Source organism: Pseudorca crassidens, chromosome 10 (assembly GCF_039906515.1).
Source record: "Pseudorca crassidens isolate mPseCra1 chromosome 10, mPseCra1.hap1, whole genome shotgun sequence".
NCBI classification, from domain to species: Eukaryota; Metazoa; Chordata; class Mammalia; order Artiodactyla; family Delphinidae; genus Pseudorca; species Pseudorca crassidens.
The window spans coordinates 38,006,562-38,026,023 of NC_090305.1; the positions used below are offsets into that span (position 1 = coordinate 38,006,562).

At 41.4% G+C, this 19,462-nt stretch overlaps 1 protein-coding gene across 6 annotated transcripts in view; it reads right to left on the reverse strand.

Moving 5' to 3' along the window:
• The window catches only part of C10H6orf89 (chromosome 10 C6orf89 homolog), a 33,552-nt gene extending 15,104 nt beyond the window's left edge, over nt 1-18,448 (reverse strand). Inside the window, exons 1-5 of one of the 6 annotated variants that reach the window (XM_067753143.1) lie at nt 18,296-18,448; nt 14,842-14,933; nt 13,760-13,867; nt 10,151-10,358; nt 9,481-9,694 (exon numbers count right to left, since the gene is read on the reverse strand). In XM_067753143.1, the coding sequence (XP_067609244.1) occupies nt 9,481-9,694; nt 10,151-10,339 (403 nt within the window). In that variant the 5' untranslated portion in view covers nt 10,340-10,358; nt 13,760-13,867; nt 14,842-14,933; nt 18,296-18,448. Of the gene's footprint in view, nt 1-9,480; nt 9,695-10,150; nt 10,359-13,759; nt 13,868-14,382; nt 14,816-14,841; nt 14,934-18,295 lie in introns of those variants that run through there. The other 5 variants (XM_067753144.1, XM_067753146.1, XM_067753141.1 and 2 more) reach the window with 5 other exon arrangements.
• Between the last annotated feature and the right edge of the window lie 1,014 nt (nt 18,449-19,462).

Here is a 19,462-nt window from a genome sequence, read left to right on the forward strand (position 1 = left end):
AATGTGGCCGAAACCAAGTCAGTTCTTTAAACCAATAAACACATGTGGAAACCGACTCTTAACCACAAAACATTTTCTGTAGTCAGCAGAAGGCAGCAGTCGTGCAGTATAAGAAATCCTCATGGGGGGAGGGCTGTGTTTGTTCTCAGCACGTCTCCTGAGCATCCTCCGTCTCCTGCAGACATAACCTGTGTTTCCCTGAGGCAGTTGCCACCCACTCTTCTCATCCAGGGGACTACGCACACCTTGGCACACACAGTGTTCACCATGAGCTCCAGGGGCAGCAGAAAACCCTTTCGTGGAACTTGTTTCAGTGGCACACTGAGGCTGCAGTATGCTTTTTTTTTCCAGTGGCATACTCAGGCTGCAATTAAAGTGTTTTTTTTTCCCTTCTGGAATATTTTCAAATGTTCCTTATTAGAGGTCAAATATGATGAATTCTTGCCAAAATACAAGAACTCTGGGTAATGGACATACAATGAGGCATAAATAATCATAACAACATGTTACAATTATACAGCATTTCCATTTCCAAAGTACTTGTGAGGGAGGGGGTAGGAAGCGGAAAGAAAACTTAACGTGCTCAGCGCCAAGCCCAATACGAGTCATTTCTGCAGGTAATATATCGTTTACTCTTTACCACATAATTACTGAGGAGGCACTGCTATTCTCATTTTACAGATGAGCAGACTGAGACTGAGAGGCAAGAGGAATTACCGAGACACCTGGGTGCAGTGGGAAGAGCACAGGGGATGCGGTGGGGCGGGGATAAGAGGAGAGAGGCTGCTGAGGAAGACCGTGATGAGGACTTCTAGGGCTTCCTTCTAGGAAGGTTATTCTGGATTGTGACTAGGGTGTCCTGGAAGAGAGAGGCTGGGAAGAGGAAGACCCGGTTATACTTTGTTTTTGTCCTTTTTTGGGGGCGGGAGGGGTTGTACTGTGATGAGAGGTGAAATACGAGAGTCTTTTTTCTTTTAAAAAAAAATTTGTTTTTTGGCCGCAATGTACAGCATGTGGGATCTTAGCTCCCCAACCAGGCATTGATCCCACACGCCCCTGCACTGGAAGCACGGGGTCTTAACCACTGGACTGCCAGGGAAGTCCCTATAACGAGAGTCTTAGCTGAGGTAGTGGGCTTGGGAAGAAAGGGGTGATTCCGGAGGCAGTGATAACACAATCTACGGCTCTAAGCAGCACTATGGAGAATGTCTGTGCAGGCTGAGATGGCGCAAGAGCTCCTCATCTAAGGGAGACACTGGAGAGCTGCATATATTTATCATCACATTTTTCTGTAGTAATGTGTCATATTCCAAATGAATCCATTAATTATGACAATCTTCCCAGGAGATAAGAGTAAAGTGTCAGGAGAAATTCTTCTAATTTATACAAAGGTGCTTCATGGGCTAGTAGCAGGCAGTTCTGAACCTAAGGGTATCAAGAGATTATTATTATTTTTTTTTTTTGCGGTACGTGGGCCTCTCACTGTTGTGGCCTCTCCCATTGCGGAGCACAGGCTCCGGACGCGCAGGCTCAGCGGCCATGGCTCACGGGCCCAGCTGCTCCGCGGCACGTGGATGATCCTCCCGGACCGGGGCACGAACCCGCGTCCCCTGCATCGGCAGGCGGACTCTCAACCACTGCGCCACCAGGGAAGCCCAAGAGATTATTTTAACTGTAACTTATTTTAGTTTTATTCTGAGCTTTAGATATTCTTGGGATTAACAGGTAGAGATATGTGAAACGCAGGTGGAGGAAGAAAACCCAAAGAAAGTCAAGAAAGGAAAAGAAAACAATAACAGATAATTTAACAAGGTGGCAGAACACAAGATAGAGATCTGTAGACATGTAAACATCAATAGTGTTCTTACAGTGCTGACCATAATCATTTAAAAATGGAAATGGAAAATGATCTCATTGATAAAAACTGGCAATAAATTTAACAAGAAAGGTAAAACTAGAAAATTTTACTGAAGGATATAAAATAAGACCTAAATAAACATATCATACCATGATCCTCGATGGGAAGACTAAATATCATAAAGATGTCAAGTCTACTCAAAAAATACATATATGAACCTTAATACAACTTGGATAGAATCCCATCAGAGTCTCTTACTGGTGAAGGTGCAGATGGGGTGGGGTTGTGACCACGGCATTCTAAAGTTCATCTAGAAGAGAAAATGTGTGAGAATGGCAACAGGCAACAACCCGCCCCCTGACAAATTAACTCTGGGAAATACTTAAGTGCCAGAAGGCATGCCGGGGTAATGCAAATGAATCCCGAAGTATGGTCACGGCTTAAAATCTACAGCGGATACTCCCCTCAGTGCACAAATAGAGTCAGAGACTATATTAAGAGCCTCATGTGACAGACACTAGGCAGACTGTGGACCTGAGGACCCTCACCTCTGAGTGCTCATGGGTCACTGGAGAGCTCGAGCCTCTCTTTGTGCCACACATGAGGAGGGCAGGACTAGAGGGAAAGGGCATTGCTTTGCTCTCTCTGTGTAGATAATATGAACAAGTAATTCACGAAAAATAAACACAAATGGCCTAAAAGAAACACATGAAAAGACATCCAACTCCACTAAAAGGTGACTTAAAGTGAGATACCACTTTTCAGTTTCTTGACTGGCAAAACAACGGCAATATCCAGTGTTGATGATCTACATATGCTGTTAATAAAAGTTACACATCAGTGTAAGTTTACGTAGATAATTTGTTAGTATTTATTAAAATGTAAAATGTGAATGATCTTTGACCCAGCTATTCTACTTCCGAGAATCTATCTTACAGAAATAATAGTATATGTATATAAAAGTGTGTGTATATGAATGTCCCAAGTCTTTTTTTTATAATAGTAAAAAATCTAGAAACTGTTCAATTATGGAATACTCACAGAATGGAATAATATAAAATCCTGAAAAATGTGTATACTGGGTTGAATAGCGTCCCCCTTAAAATTGAAGTCCTTCTGGAACCTCAGAAGATGACCATATTTGAAAATAGGGTCCTTGCAGATGTAATTAAACATGAGGTGGTACTGAAGTAGGGTTGGTCCTAAATTCAATCTAAATGGTGTCCTTATTAGAAGAGGAGAGGACGCACAATGACACACAGTGGGAACATGGCCCTGCAGAGATGGGGACTGGAGTTATGCTACCACAGCTAAGGAATGCCAAGGATTGATGGCAACCACCAGAACCTGGAAGAGGCAAAGAAGGATTCTTCCCTAGAGCCGTTGAGAAGGAGAAGAGCCCTAAAACACCTTGATTTTGGACTTCTAGCCTCCAGAACTGTGAGAAAATTAATTTCTATTGTTTTAACCCACTTGCCTTTGGTACTTTGTTACGACAGCCTTGGAAACTAATACAATGTGTCTAGCCAAAAATATGGACATAAGCCCTTTCTTGCATGTGTGACTCAAAAACTATTTTATATTTATAGATATTAAGTATAGCTATCTGTACAGCCATGGAAAAATTCAGAAAGATGTATATCAAATTATTACCAGTGGTTGCTTGGGTGGAAGAGTTAGAGGGATAGAGGTGAGAAAATTCACTTCATTAAAAGTATATTTTTAAAAATCAAAAATCTCATACTTCTTTTTTTGTTTTCGTATGTAAGCATTTTTTTTGGCTGCGCCGGACGGCATGTGGGATCCTCGTTCCCTGCTAGGGATTGAACCCTCACCCCCTGCATTGGAAGCACAGAGTCTTAACCACTGGACTGCCAGGGAAGTCCCTGTATGTAAATGTTTTATGTTATTTTCCAAATAAAAATGTCTTTGGAGGGAATTCCCTGGTGGTCCAGTGGTTAGGACTCCACATTTTAACTGCCGAGGGCCCAGGTTCAATCCCTGGTCAGGGAACTAAGATCCTGCAAGCCGTGCGGCATGGCAGTGGAGAGGGGCGGAATAGATATATGTATATGTATAACTGAATCACTTTGCTGTACACCTGAAACTAACACAACATTGTTAACAACTATGCTTCAATATAAACTAAATTTTTTTTAAAAAAAAAGGTCTTTGGAAACCATGAAAACTCAAGCTGAGATTGTTACCTTTTAATGTAGAGTTCAGTCATCTTGGAAGGCAGGCCCCTGGAGAGGTACCCGACAGAAGAAGAGGCACTGTGGCTAGGCTGGCGGCCAGCCAAGGAAGAGGGGAGTGATGAGGAAAAAGGATCACTGGAAAGGGGTAGTTTATACCATCCATCTGAATTAGGGGAGCACACTGCAAGAGGAAGAGCTACTTTTGATTTCTCTGCAGGCTTCGTCCTCAAGGTGGATAAAGAATGTGCTTATATTTGGTCTGAGGGACTGAGGAATGGCCAGGCAGTGAGTAGGGGGCAGTGTACAGTTGGGGCTCTTTCTCCCCTTCGCATAGAATTTCCAAAAACAAGGAGAAGTGCCCAGACTTCAACTTGGCCTCCATCTCTCTGAAAAGGTTTTATCTGATGTGTGCACTATACAACTGGCTGGAGCCAACATACCACAGAGTGATCAAAGTCCCATGCTAGAAAACAGCCAGTAGCACACAGCAAACCATCCCATGCCAACCCAGGCCACAACTTTTCTTCAATTACCTAACATGCTGCATCTCACTTCTCTGCAGCCCTCCTCTGCTTCTATCCACTCCTCCAGCACCAGACAGAAAGGCGAGTGGAAGCTGGATAGCGACTTCCTAACTTTCTTTTGATTTCCAAGGCTTCTTTATGCAAGATATCCTTCTTATACTAGCTATTTCATACTAAAAAAAGGTGTGACAAAGAAGTGAAACTCCACGTCTAAGAGTTCAATAGAACACCATGGTCTGTATTCCAAATTTCTCACCGTGATTATGGAATCATTTTGCTGTCTGAGGTGTCAAAAATGGTCTTGCAGACAAAACACAGCCTTGAAGTTAAGAAAGGCAGAAACTGTAACCGCCCAGCCTTCTCTGCAAGTTGGGCACTCTGCAGAACAATGGTGAGCCAAGACTGTCAGGAGGCTTCCTGGTGCCTGAGAGTTGTTTACAAAGAAAACGCACTCAGGCTGGCTCGCTGTGGACAACCATAACATACTCTGGAATTCTAAGTGGAGAGAGTCCTTTTACACAGACTATTAATCTGGTGAAAAGCAAAAAGCAAAAAAATAAAAAACAGATTTCTTTCCAGGACCAAAAAAACCTCCCTCTGGGTAAAAAGGATAGAGAAGGAGAAAGGCACAAAGCCAAGACTAGCTCCGCAAGAGGAGGGGGACTGTTTTGTTCACTGCTCTGTTGAGAACAGTTGCTGGTGTACAGTAGGGTCTGAATACACACTCACTGAATGAATGAATGAATGAATGAATGAAACCTTGACTTTTCAGAAGCTTTAACAATAGGATTAAGTCCATGGGGAGAAAAATCAAACAAGTAATCTGAACTTGGAGAAACCTCAAAATAAGGATTAAATAAATATAACCTCATGATTTCTTAGATTTCTCATATTAGAAACGTATCCAAGAAAACCTGCAAAAGTCCACGACAAAGTCTCTGTGACTTTCACTGGTACGTGCTCAGTATTTAATCAGGCTACTCTCCAGCAGCTTGTTTTGCTTAGCACTTCTAGCATCCTGGGCATGAGGCAGGGGTGAAGTCTTGACCTTGGCCAGGCCCCCTGCATGGGTGGTAATAGGCCCAGAGCCACTTTCATACACCGTAGGGATGGAAGGAACCCAAGAAATCATCTCGCCAACAGCTTTGCCTTCAGGAAGCAACACGTTTGAACCATTCCAAACCAGAGAGTCCATCTATTTTTATAAGTTCTCCTTGTATAAAAATTTGTCTCTAAATGTGAGACTTTTGGCAAGTTAGTCAACCCCCTTGCTCATCAGCTTCCTCATCTTTGAAATGGACATAAAAATATTAACTACCTTTCGTGACTAATGTGAAGACTGAGGAATACATGGCACAGTACACAGCATAGTGCCAAGTATACTGTAAGTGCCCGACAGAGCTGTTATCACTTTACTCTTTTATTTGTAAATAAACAGGTCCTAGCATTTCACGCTGAGCATTGGCCTGGACTCTAATTCTGATTAGGTCCTTACCTTAGTTCTAAGTCAGTGAATGATCTGCTATTCCCCAAACTCCTTGATATTGGTAGATCTACTTCAACCTTCCCTTGAAAGTTCATGGGTACATAAAGTTCCAATTATGCAGTACAGATACAGAGATGCAGCTTCTCATTGTATGTGAAAACTGTCCCAGGCCTCCTCAGTATATATGGATGTTACAATTACAAATTATAAATGCCCCAAGTAAACAAAATAGTTGGGCCTAACATTCTGGAACCTGGCTTGAATGAGGGCAGAGGCAGCAGGCAGTAACTGTAATGTGCTAGACTAAAGAAACTAAGGTTCAAGTGCTAGTCTGTCACATCTAGCTGGGTAAGCAAGCTATTTCACCTCTCCTGGTTTCAATTTCCTCTTTACAAAACAGGGGTATGTACCAGGTCAACTCTATAAAGTTCCTTTTGAGCTCTAAGACTCAATGATTCCACAGAAGGGTGAAAGCCAAGAGGGTGGCTGGCAGGGTCAAAGCAGATATAAAGATATGAGGCCAGGGGCGGGGGTGGGTAAGAACTAAGAATGTGAATGTGAAGAGAAAACTGCAGGTTAATAAGAGAAAGGACTTAGTCAAACAGTAAGTCAAACCTTACCTATAAGGGTGCAGACTGGGAGGATGAGCTGGGCTGAATGCCTAGGAAAAGACTAGTTCAGGAAAATTCTAAAGGGCCAATGGCTTGGAGGACCATTTATTTTTGGACGTGCAGCACCAGCCAGAAAGAACCTTATTTCTTCGGGGACTAGGGAGCTGAGAGAGAAGGCATCTGGTGACCTGAAAGAGTGTTGAATTCCAAAATCAAACTTACAGCTAGACTCTTCAGGTATACCATGTAGCTACAAACTACTCATATCAGAGGTTAAGAGCTCAGACTCTGAAGATGGGCGGCCTAGGTTCAAATCATGGTTCCATGACTAACTAGCCTTATTAGATCAGGCAAGTGAGCTAATCGCACTCTACTTCAGTGTCTTCATCTGTAAAACAGACATAAAACCAGAACCTACTGCATAGGGATATTGTAAAGATCAAATGAGCCAATATATGGAAAGCCCTTTGAACAGGGCCTGGCATCTGGTAAGTACTAAATAAGTCAGCTTATTTTCTGCTGCAGAGTGGGATGTTTACATGACTCACTGCAGAGTCACTTCATTCACTCCATGAAGAGGAGTTAGGGGCAGGGTATCCTACCCAAGGCTGAAACTTAGAAAAAGAACAACTTCTGTTGCCTTTTGTTCCCTGGGTAGAGTCAAGCGGAAAACCCACCACTGGTCAGGAAGAAACCTAGCAGCACTGGAGGTGGTGAAGCCGGTAGGTCACTGCTGCTCCCTTCAAGGAGTGTCAGATGATCCCCGGGAGCATTAGGCCAGCCCTTAAGGAAACAATACGCTGAAGGGCTTTCCCAAGGGAGCTACATTCACTTTACATTCTCCCTCGACATTTACTTTAAAGGTATTGCTAAGTAGTCCTAACTGAAAGGCAGCTGCTTTGGGGTACCATGACAATAGGAATGAGTTATATATTTTTTACTTTTCTGGCCCTCTTTCAGGCCCAGCAGTTTGCCCTTCTTATACCTAGTTCTCCCCAATATGTTTCTATTCACCACTTAATTATGCATTCTTAAGTTTCCTTCCAAGTGCTAAGCAAAATGCTGTTAGTTTTACATGTCTACAGCTTCCCAGAATTATCACACATAGGAAAATAGGGTGCAGTATCTCCATTTACAAGTAAAAGCAGCACTTTAATAGAATCAACAACATTAAAGACCTAAAACCACACCCTTCCAATGCTCTCTCTTTACAAGTGAGCTCTAAGGACTCATTTTTATTTCTATCTGCAAGGCAAAATATTCATTTGGAGTGGCCAAACAACCTGGCTTGTTGACAAGACACCTATGTTTCTTGACTTTTTAAACTCCGATACACAGAATGAGCAATCACTGTCCATTGACTATTATTGCTTAACTCAACAGTCTGTGGAGATGTGCTTTATAAGATGGGGAGAAAGAAAGTAGGTGCCATCAACTTGGTCCTAAAAACTGTTGACTTCATCTCATGTGCCAAAGAGTAGAAAACGACTTTAGGGAGGCTGTGAGGGGAAGACAGGAAAGGCGGCAGATGCATCCGAGGCAGCAGCACAGGCTGGCCTAACTGACACGTTTCTCTGGCTCTTTCCCCTACATGCTCTGGACCTTCCTGATAGGAGCTGGAAACTTCATTTTTTTGAGCTTTGTTGTTTCAAAAACAACCTCCCCAGTAAATACAAGAAAGTTATATATTTGGAATTTAAATGTTTAAATACATAAGTTGATTTTTTAAAAAAACTTACGAGGCTGGGTTTTTGTTTTACAATGTTCCTTTCCTCTGATTTTGATATAATTCTCGAAATCTTTCCATGATTTCCTCAAGTGCACAAAAATAGCTTTCAAAGGAGACCCAAACCAAGTGATGATTTTTATGACTGATTAGATCTTGGCTTAAAGAGTAGCATTATGATTATAAAGCTTAGTTTCAATTGCTAAATATTTTTTGAAAACACTGAAGAGAAAATATACTTCCTCAACAGTTATGCTGAAGCCTAAAGGTTTCAGAACACAGTTAAACAAAAAGTTCTATAATCCATTTGTGATATTAACTTACATATTCCTTCATACAGGCAAATAAGATAAACACTAAGATAAAACAATAATAAATGAATAAAATAAAATCCCCAAATAATACCCCCTTATTCTTTCTCAAAAGTAAATTTCGAATCTTACCACATTACACTATTCTCAAAAGGGAACTCCTCAAATGGTCTATCGGACCAGGAATTCCTATGCTACCATTGATACATTGTTACTAAATTTAAGTGCTTCTTTAATTCAACTTATTGGCAAAATTGTATACGCAGGAGCACTACATAGTGAACTGTGAAACAGACAGAAAAGACTCATTTGAAAGAGAGGGATATACCTAGACAAAAACCTAGCCAACAGGCTAAGGATTATTAGCGGATATGGACTCAGATGCTTTCAATAAAGCAGTAGCTATTTATTAAAATCTATTATGGATAGGGATCACAGGAGAGAAAACAGTAGAGTAAGATACACTCAAATCCCTCCTATGAGCGAAAACACTCATCCCCATCATGTGTGTTTTATAATCAGGGGGCTTGAATTTGGCTCCACCCGGTGTGTTTCTCTGACAAGCTTCTTAATCCTCTGAGCCTCAGTTTCTCAATCTGCAAAATGGGGTAATAAAACCCATCCCATAGAGTTTCCCGGAGGATTGAATTAAATGAGACAACATAGGGAAAGTGTCTCTCATTAGATGTCAGTAAATGTTATTTCCTTTCTCATGATATACTGCCAAGAAAGCCGTATCTAATAAATAACAAATGCAGTATTCTACCTGGAAAGGGTCTGTCTGCATCACCCCCATGCAGAGGAACTCCCTTATTTTCTGGCATATACTTCTTGGTAATGGGCAAAGACATCAGCCGGATGTGATGGATGAGTGAGCGCCAGGTATGAGCTCCAGAAAGCACTGGTTCAGGTGGTAATGGGCTGAAAGGTTGAATCACAAAGTAGGCAGTGAGCAAGATTAATCCCAGGGTTACGACGACCTACAAGGAAAGACAGGAAATGGATTAATAATTGTTACAGCAAACAAAATACTTTTAGGCCAAGGAAAAAAAACAGGCATGTTCTACTATTTCCAGTGTGCTTTAAGAACTAATCCATTTTCATAAACAAGCCATTGACATTCACTTCTGAAAGCATTTAAAGCTTGAGAACTGTGAGGACTGCAAGGCTCACCAAGCTTTTATCATACAGACCAGGGGCTATGTCCATCATTTAAAAATATACACCGACACAGTTAATGATAAATACACATCTTTCATCTAGAACATTTAACAAAGTAATCAAATTTGCTAATAACACATCGTAACAAAGAGTAAAGGCCAATTTATTCATAGAAAAACCAAGGTTCAGTGGTGGAATCAGTCAACAGTAATATTTGGGGAGAATGTTGAAGAGTTTGTGCTCTAAGCTATTTCCAAGTCAGAACACATTTTTACCTTGTACACAGCTAGAAGGAGGGGATACTGGGGTGGCCCCCTCTGAGGTTCATTCTTTTCCAGTAGCTGTCTGATAAATTTTTCAATTGCTTTCTCTGACATGCCACACTGATGGCCCGTCTGTCTTACCAAATCAACAGTCTCTGAAAGTTTGTCATAAATGCTGAGCTCATTAGCAGCAAGATCCATGTCTTCTAATACAAAATCCCTGAGAGAGAAAGAAAATGAATGCAAAAAGAAAGATGGTTTCTTTAAAGTACTTCCTCCACAAAGTTACTTCCTATAGAACAGTGCTTTTTGACCAGCTTTTTGACCACCTGTGGGGAAGGAACAATTCTTCTGTAAAACACAATGAATACACTGAGACAATGTCAAGATGCAATACAAGTTTTTAAGTGTTTTTTAATTGTGGGCTAGTAATAAATGGTTCACAGGCCAGCACTGGTTTCCAAACACTTTGAGGAATACCTGTCCAGAGCACAATAAATCCCTAATGGGACTCAGAAACACTAGTGCCATCCAAAATGATTTCTGAAACCAATCACAGGAGATCTGCTGCTGGTAATTTACTAAAATAAAAAGAAATGGAATATGGAAAGTGTTGTTGATCAATTATTTCTTTCCTTTCACATCAGATGAACCTTTTAGCAACACAAGGGGAGGAACTTATCACTGAAGGCAAGATTTACAGAGGAACACATTGATATGCTTTGTTCCTGACAGACCAAGAATTTCAGACAACACAAAACCATGGCATGGTAGCGCTTCAGACTTAGCAGGTTGCAGTTCTCATGCTTTTCTGCAAATACAATCTCAGACGATAAAGGGCATTCTGTTTATATTTTACATACTTAAAGGCCTAAGATCTATAACTCATTTCAAAATTCAATTTGCATTCTAATAGTTATTTTAAAGCCAGATTGTTTCACAGTGGTCATAGAATCAAAGGCAAAAAAGAATTCTCTCTGTATCATGTTTCACAGTGGCCACAGAATAAAAGACAAAAATTAAAGGCAAAATAGAATTCTCTGTATCATTTGTAAAATGAAATAAAAAAGTTCTTTTTAAAAAGTGCTTGTGCTACAGAACAATGTTTTTCTTCATTTGTAGGAGGAAAAGCAGTGCTTGGGATCTGTGCTCTCTTCTGTTGTTTGGGTTTTGTTGTTTTTGTTATTTTCTTGCTTTTACATTGCAGAGGGTCCTCTTATTTCACATATTTCATCCCCAAGGTGTTGCTAAGATCAAAAAGCACTGACATGGTACAACTATTTCCTCAGTAAGGAGATGCTGCCCCCTGTAGAACAGAGGACAACAGTCATGAAGCTCCAGCAGAAGAGGTCTGCACTGCCACAAACCAGCACACATCCTGGCATAGCTCCTCTTCTAACAATGCCTCCTCTGATGACTCCTTCCCTTTGGTCCTCTTTCTATTAACCTTTTACTTCACTGGTTCTTAACTGCGCCTGCACATTAGAATCACCTAGAGAGCTTTTAATGAATGCTCATACCAGGGCCCCAACCCAAGACCAACTAAATCAGCATCAGACTTCTAATGGTGGATTAACAGGCAGGTAATCTAGACTTTGGGGATTGGGGGAGGGAGGGAGGAACCCCACATTAAAGGGGACACAACCTTTCTCCAAACTCTCTGCCGTTGCTCAAACTGTTTTTTTAAGACCACAAAGGCCTTCATTTCAAGGTTCAGGTAAAAGGATGGTGAAAACTCTATTTTAAAATGTGTAGTTTTGGGAATTCCGTGGCGGTCCAGTGGTTGGGACTCAGCGCTTTCACTGCTAAGGGCCCAGGTTCAATCCCTGGTCGGGGAACTAAGATCCCACAAGCTGTGTGGCGTGGCCAAATAAAATAAAATGTGTATTTTCCACAAATGGTGCTGGGACAACTGCATATCCACATGCAAAAGAATGAAGTTGGATGCTTCCTTACACCACAGACAAAAATTAACTCAAAACGGATAAAAGACCTCAACTTAAGAGTTAAACTATAAAACTCTTAGAAGAAAACAAAGGGGGAAATTTTTATAACACTGGATTAGGCAATGGCTTCTTAGACATGACACCAAAAGCACAAGTAGCAAAAGAAAAACAAATTGGACTACATCACAATTAACAATTTTTGTGCTTCAGATGATACCATCAAGAAAGTAAAACGACAACCTACAGAATGGGGGGGAATATTTGCAAATCATATATCTGTTAAGGGACAGGTATTCAGAGTTCATAAAGAATTCTTACAACTCAATTATAAAAAGACAAATACCCAATTAAAAATGGGCAAAGTATTTGAATAGATATTTCTCCATAGAAGATATACAAATGGCCAACAAACTCATGAAAAGATGTTTAACATCATTAGCTATCAAGGAAGTACAAATCAAAACCACAATAAGATACCACTTCTCACCCACTGGGGTGACTATAATCAAAAAGTCAGATAATAACAAGTGCTGGCAGTGGAACTCTTGTACACTGTGGCTGGGAATGTAAAATGATGCAGCTGCTTTGGAAAACAATTTGGCAGTTCCTCAAAAACTCAAATGTAGAGTTACCATATGACTCAGGAATTCCACGTGTATGTACCCACGATAATTTAAAACAAATATCCACACAAAAACTTGTATGTGAACGTTTAAGCAGCATTATTCATAATAGCTCAAAAATGGAAGCAACCCAAATGTCCATAAATGGATACACAAAATGGATATTAATAATATCCATACATCAATAATATTCATACCATGGAATATTACTGGACAATAAAAAGGAATAAAGTACTGATACATGCTACAACATGGATGAACCTTGAAAACATTATGCTAAGTGAAGGAAGACAGTCACAAAAGACTACGTATTACATGACTGCATTTATATGAAAAGTCAAGGATAGGCAAATCTATGAAAACAGAAAATAGATTAATTAGGGGTTGCCTAGGGGAGGGGGTGGGGAGGAATGGGGAGTGACTGTTAATATAGGGTTTCTTCCTGGAGTGACAAAAATGTTCAAAACAAATTGTGATGGTTGCACAACTTTGTGAATATACAAAAACCACTGAATTGTACATTTTATAATGAATTTCATGGTGAATTTCATGGCATAGAAATTATATCTCAATAAAGATGTTGTAAAATGTGTACTTATAGAATCTGAACTTACCCTGTTGTGGCATTTATTACACTCATTGCTACGATTTTGGCTAAGTCACTCGGTCTATTTCCTCATCCAAAAGATAAGAGGATTGAACCAGAAAATTTTTCAAGTTTCCTCTAGCTCTAAAATTCTAGGAGTATATGAATATTTCAGGAAGCAGAAAAAATTCAATACATTAGAAGTTAAAGCCTTATGTCCAATTGCATTCCTATATTACCATTTCTTGTTATGCCATCTGATATGCCAGGTGTTGTGCTAAGCACTGCAGAAACATTATCTCAGTAAATCGTCACAGCAATCCCATAAGGTAAGTGTGATTAATCCCGTTTCACAGATGTGGAAACTAAGGCTCAGAAAGGTTTCATAACTCGCCAGGATGTGAACACAAGTGTGCCTGACTTCAGGGCTGGTGCTTTTAATCTTTATGCACGCTGCCTCCCTTACCAAGTATGTTCCTATTCTGAGCAGGCAGTTCCGAAACCACAACACCGTGTCCCTTGATTATCACAAATGAGTGGCTGAAAACTGGAAAGTGATCGACTACAATGATTCCTGAAAAAAGAATAAAGCAATAACTTATTACAATATTTTTCACATCTTGCTTTTGTGACCAGTGATTCCAGAGACACAGCATTTTCCTGTTTAAATGAACAAAGATATTCCAAGCAAGCAAGCAAGCAAGCTACAATAAATTATCCAACAATACCCAGTCAAAATCCATTAAAACTCAGTAGAGGACCAGAAAAGGAAAGCAGTGGGAATTCTAAAAAAAAAATTCCAGTAAAAAACTTTAAAGATTTGAGAGATGGGGGCACCTGTAGGTATCCTCAGGGAGGAGAGAACGTCACATTGGTGTGCACTTAGGGGCACCGTCAAGGGGAAAGAAGAGCAGGTGAGGCTAAAAGGAGAACCAACTATCATCGGTTTTGAAGACTGTTTCACAATCTTTGTAAACCTCTGCCCACTTGTGATACGCATAAAAATCTCATTAAACTCCCAGTTTGTGTTGCAAATAGGGTTTTTTTTTATTTCAAGTACACAATGGTAATATGATACTGAATACATACATTTTTGCAAGCTGTACATCCTTCTTCTCCGAGATTCTGACACATTTCTCAAGTTATCAGAAGGGTAGTTACTAATAATTTAGTGAAGTTTTCAAGAGCACATGGAGGTCTTGATAAAAAGCCTTCCTTTCACCTTTGGTAAGATCAGTGGTTCTCAACTGGGGGCAACTCTGCCTCTGAGGGGATATTTGTGATGGTCACACTTGAGGGTACTACTGGCATCTAGTGGCTATGACGTTAATTAAACGACAAAAAAATCTTGTCCCTTTAGGTCAGACTATAGAGCAGCTCCCTTGCTGCGATCTGCTGAAAGTCAACCCTCAACACGACAGTTTGTATTAAAAACAAAAACAAAAAACTTGTCCCTTAAAAAAAAAACACACAAAATCATGGCTAAGCATCAAGTATATTCATTTAGACTGAGTGAAATCAGCTGAAGCTTCATGGCAATCCCTTTACCTCCAGAAAGAAGGTCCAACTCTGGCAGAAATGAGCTTTGCCACAGAGGGAAGTTCCGATGAGCGAGCTTGACTCTTAACAGTGGCTTATACCTGCAAGGGCACAGGCAGAATCACTTGCAGAGTTGCAAAAATCAAGGTATCATGCACCACCTTGGATATACTGAATTGTCAGAACCTTGGGAATGGGACCCAGGTGCAGATTTCAAACCTCTTCCCTGCTGATTACAGACACACCCCACAATTAGGAGACATTGCTGTGGAACAGTGGAATCTCAACTGGGGTGATTCTGCTCCAGAATCATAGCTATTAAAATGAATAATTCTCTAACATCACCTAATATCTAGTCCACAGTCAAATTTCCCCCAAAGGTCCAAAAAAAAGAAAGAAAGAAAGAAAGGCAAGCCATATAACTTTTTAGAAGTCTAGGATCCAACCAATGATCACATTATCACAGTGAGCTGTCATGTCTCTTTGGTCTACTTAAATCTACAATAGATGCTGGTGTGTGTGTGTGTGTTTTTTTTTTCTGGCCTTTTATGACATTGACATATTTGAAGCAGGAATCCCATCTTTAAACATATTTCTACTTATTCCTATCTTCACCACTTCTAGTTTCTACCATTAAAAAAAAAAATCCTTCCTCTTCAGATTTCCAGAGCTCATACTCTTCCTCCCTTCAGAGCCAAGCTCCCTTAAAAAAAAAAAAAAAGTATCACTTCACCTTCTTGTTTCTCAGGTCACCATTCATTTCTGACCCCCTCATGCCACTGATACTGCTCTCACTAAGGTCACCAAAGGCTTTCTACACATGCCAAGTCCAAAGGACGTTTCTTCAGTTAACACCTTATCTGACCTCTCTGCAGCAGCTGCCACTGCTACCCATTATCTCCCTCAAGCGCTCTCAAACCCTGGCATAATTCTCTTGTTCTCTTCTGAGTCTATGTCCCGGAATGTTGGTATTCATCATGGTTGTCCTTGACCGTCTCATTCCCTCCATGGCTTTAACCACCAGCTATTAGTGATTTCCAAATCTCTTCTCCAGTCTAGAACTCTCTCCAAAACTCAAGACCCATTTATCTAACTACCTACCAGACATCCGGGCCCAAATTTCCTATAGTCCCCTATATGTAATGTGTTCCTGACTTATTTTTCCCCTGCAAACCATTTCTCCTATTATATTCCTTTTCTTAATTAATGGAAACACCAGCTCTCCAAATTTAAAACCTCTCCTCCTGCTTCTTCATCCCCACTAATGAACCAATCACCAAATCCTCAATTCTACATCCTGTATAGGTCTCACATTCATCACCTCCTCTTCAGCTCTACGTGAGCAGCAGTCAAGGCCCTCAACATCTCTCCCACACACGATCACAAAGATATATTTAATCTCTATATTTCCAATCCTCTTTCTCCTTTCTGATCCATCCTCTACAAGTTATTTTTCTAAAACACAAATTGGTGCACATTGCTCATCTATTTAAAGCATCCTCCTTGACTTCCCATGCCCTGCTAGGGAACAATTTAGCATGGTGGTTAAGAACACAGGCACCAGAGTTAGAAAAAGCTGAATGCAAATACTGGATTCTCCATCTACTGTGTGGCCATGAGTCACTGTTTACCCTCTTTAAGCCTCAGAGTTTTCATTTATAAAATGAGGATAATTGTGTCTTTCCAACCATGTTGTTAAGGGATTATAAGGTGATGTATCAAAAACATGTCTCAATACCCAAATTAAATACTTAATAATTATTATAAGATGAAGTCCAAATTACTTAGCATGGCCCTTTACGATCTGGTTACTGCCTACCTGTTCAGTCTCATTTCCCATTCCTCCCTCACAGTTTTCATTGCCATACTATTTCACATCTTTTTGCTTTTGTACACATAATTTCCTTTGCTTACAAAACCTAGCCCCCAGTGCTTTGCCCAATGACTGAACGCTATCCCAACCTTCATTTTTGCCCTATGAACCTTAAACACAACTCTATCATTTTGTATTACATCTACTTCCTTGTCTTCCTCTCACACTAAATTGTTTCTTGAAAGCAGAGATAAGTGGAGAAAATAACAACACAAATAACAGATATGGAAATTCACCTCAGAGACATGGAACCTTATCAGTGTCTGTTGAACAAATTTATAGAAAGGACCTAAAGTGATCATTCTGTTCTCAAACTAATTTGATGTAAGTAATGGTTCATTTATTTTACTTTTTCTTCTTATTTTTTAAAAATACATCAGCCTAATGAGAGGTTAGGTGAGCAAGTTAGGAACTTTACACTTGGATATTTTTTGTGGAGTTTGAGAGCAGCTGTGGAAGAACAGGGATTCACACTGGGTCTTGAAAATTGTTTTGGTCCAAAGCAGAAAGGGTAAACAGGGCCTATAGTATTCAAGCTGGGCGATGTGAACTTCAGTCAAAACTTCAATGTAGGGCTTCCCCGGTGGCGCAGTGGTTGAGAGTTCGCCTGCCGATGCAGGGGACGCGGGTTTGTGCCCCGGTCTGGGAGGATCCCACGTGCCGCGGAGCGGCTGGGCCCGTGAGCCATGGCCGCTGAGCATGCGCGTAAAACTTCAATGTAGCAAAGCTAAATTTGGTTAAGGCATGTTGTTCCTTAGAGGGAAACTGTGATAACTCAAACTCAAATAAGCAAACTTATTAAGGGAGAGATGCCCAAAGAACATTTCACCATGGGAACAACTAAATGAGCAAACAGAAAAAGCCAGAATAATAAGTATCTGGGAATAGTCTCTATTATAAGGAGACGACCAAATACTTTAAAAGAAGTATACTGGTGAATACCAAGGCTATGCAGGCTCTTAGACCAGAAAAAGTGTGGCTTGAAGGGTTAATGGTCTTAAAATACTACGCGGAACACGAGGCAGGCAAACTTCCTTGTTCTAAAACGAGATTACAAACAGCTCATTTACTTGGGTTAATAAACCAAGTCATATTCCTTTCTGAAATCCGAGATGCCATGTTTATCATATACCAAGATCACACTTTAAAAAAGCATTCTCTCCCTAACAATTATTAGAAAAAGATGTTTCGGAGGGGGGTCGGGGAATCTACTCTCAACCTACCAAAAAGAAAAAAAATTAGAAATCTGTCAAAAGGGCAGTGAAATCTAGACTTTGCTAGCTCCGCTGTGTTGGACACTGCTTATGACGCCCGCGAAACAAGTTCAATTAGGGTCGAACTCGCTTTGCTCACCCCGGCAGAGCCAAGGAAAAAAAGAGGAAAAGTCACAAGGGAATCGACCCCGGGGGAGTTGCAGGAGGATGCCGTCAGTCTGCAAAACGCCAAAGGCTCAGAAAAGGGGTCAGCGCAGGGGCAGGAGTGGCAGTGGCCCCGAAAGGTGGGCTGCGCGAGGATGTCATAGACGGGTGCGGTGACGAGGCTGTCACGAAGCTGCCTCCCCCCTCCCGGCCTCGGGCCCCAGTCACTCACATGCGGGGCCCGCGCCCCCTCGGGCTCCTCCCGCCTCGGGGACACTAAACTGCCGGGCGTGGAGTATAGGCCGACAACTTCCTGCTTCCGGGCGCGCAACCCGGAAGCAACTCCTACGCCAAAGGCGAGGCAGCGCTCTTTCTACCCGCCCCACGCTTCCGCCAGAAGCCGAAAGCACAAAGACTCGGAGCGCTCGGGAACTCTCGCGAGATCTGGAGAGAACGGGTTCCTGCTCCCCCTGGCGTTGTTTCTTGCGCCTCGGTCCTCTTCAGTTCTTGCCAGGGTTTCTTCTCTTCGTGGGCTACCACGGACTTCATAGCTGAACTGATTCATTCAATGAGCGTTTGCTGAGCCTACTACGTGCCAGGCAGCGTGTTAGGTATTAAGGGGTGGGAGTGGGAGGGATAATGTAAATAGTGGGCAGGCCCTTACCCTTGGGATCTAAAAGAAAGGCAGGCAAACAAATCACTCAGATTTACACACTGCCCACTCATTAATGTTAATTGAGAGTTTACTCTTTGCCAGACATTACGAAGGACTTTACATTCGCGAAACTGCTTCATCAACCTCCATTTACCCTCATACCAAACAAGCTGAAGTTTATGGAAAGGTTAAATTGCTCGAGATTACACTGGAAGCTCCCTCTGTTCAGGTTCTGGTGTGGAACAGGCCGTGTGAATGTTGAACTGAACTGAATTAGGACATGGTCCCTAACATGGGCTGTTAACAATCTTCTCGGTGAGAAGAAAATCTGACACAAGCAGTTAGACAACGATGGAAGGCGGCACTGAATTAAAGACCAAGAAGACAGAAGGGGAGAGAGTCTGCTGTAGACAGAAAGAGTAGAGAGGTTTTCTGAAGGAGTTGGAACAAGGACATGGGCGAAGTTTGGGAAAGCATTGCAAGGAAAAGGACTAGCTTGGGCAGAGGTCTGGAAGTGGGAATGCTGGTGCCACATTTAAGACTTGGATAATAAAATAATAGGAAATCAGGCTGGAGAAGTCAGTGAGTGGTCAATGATGAAGGGCCTTCAAGCCCAGGCCAAGTGATTTGGAACTTTAATGGGCAAAGGGAAGCCATTTAATACTTCATGGCAATATCTTGTAGTATTTCGGGAGGAGGGCTTTGGCTGCTATGTGTAAGATGTATTAGTGGGGGGAAGCCAAA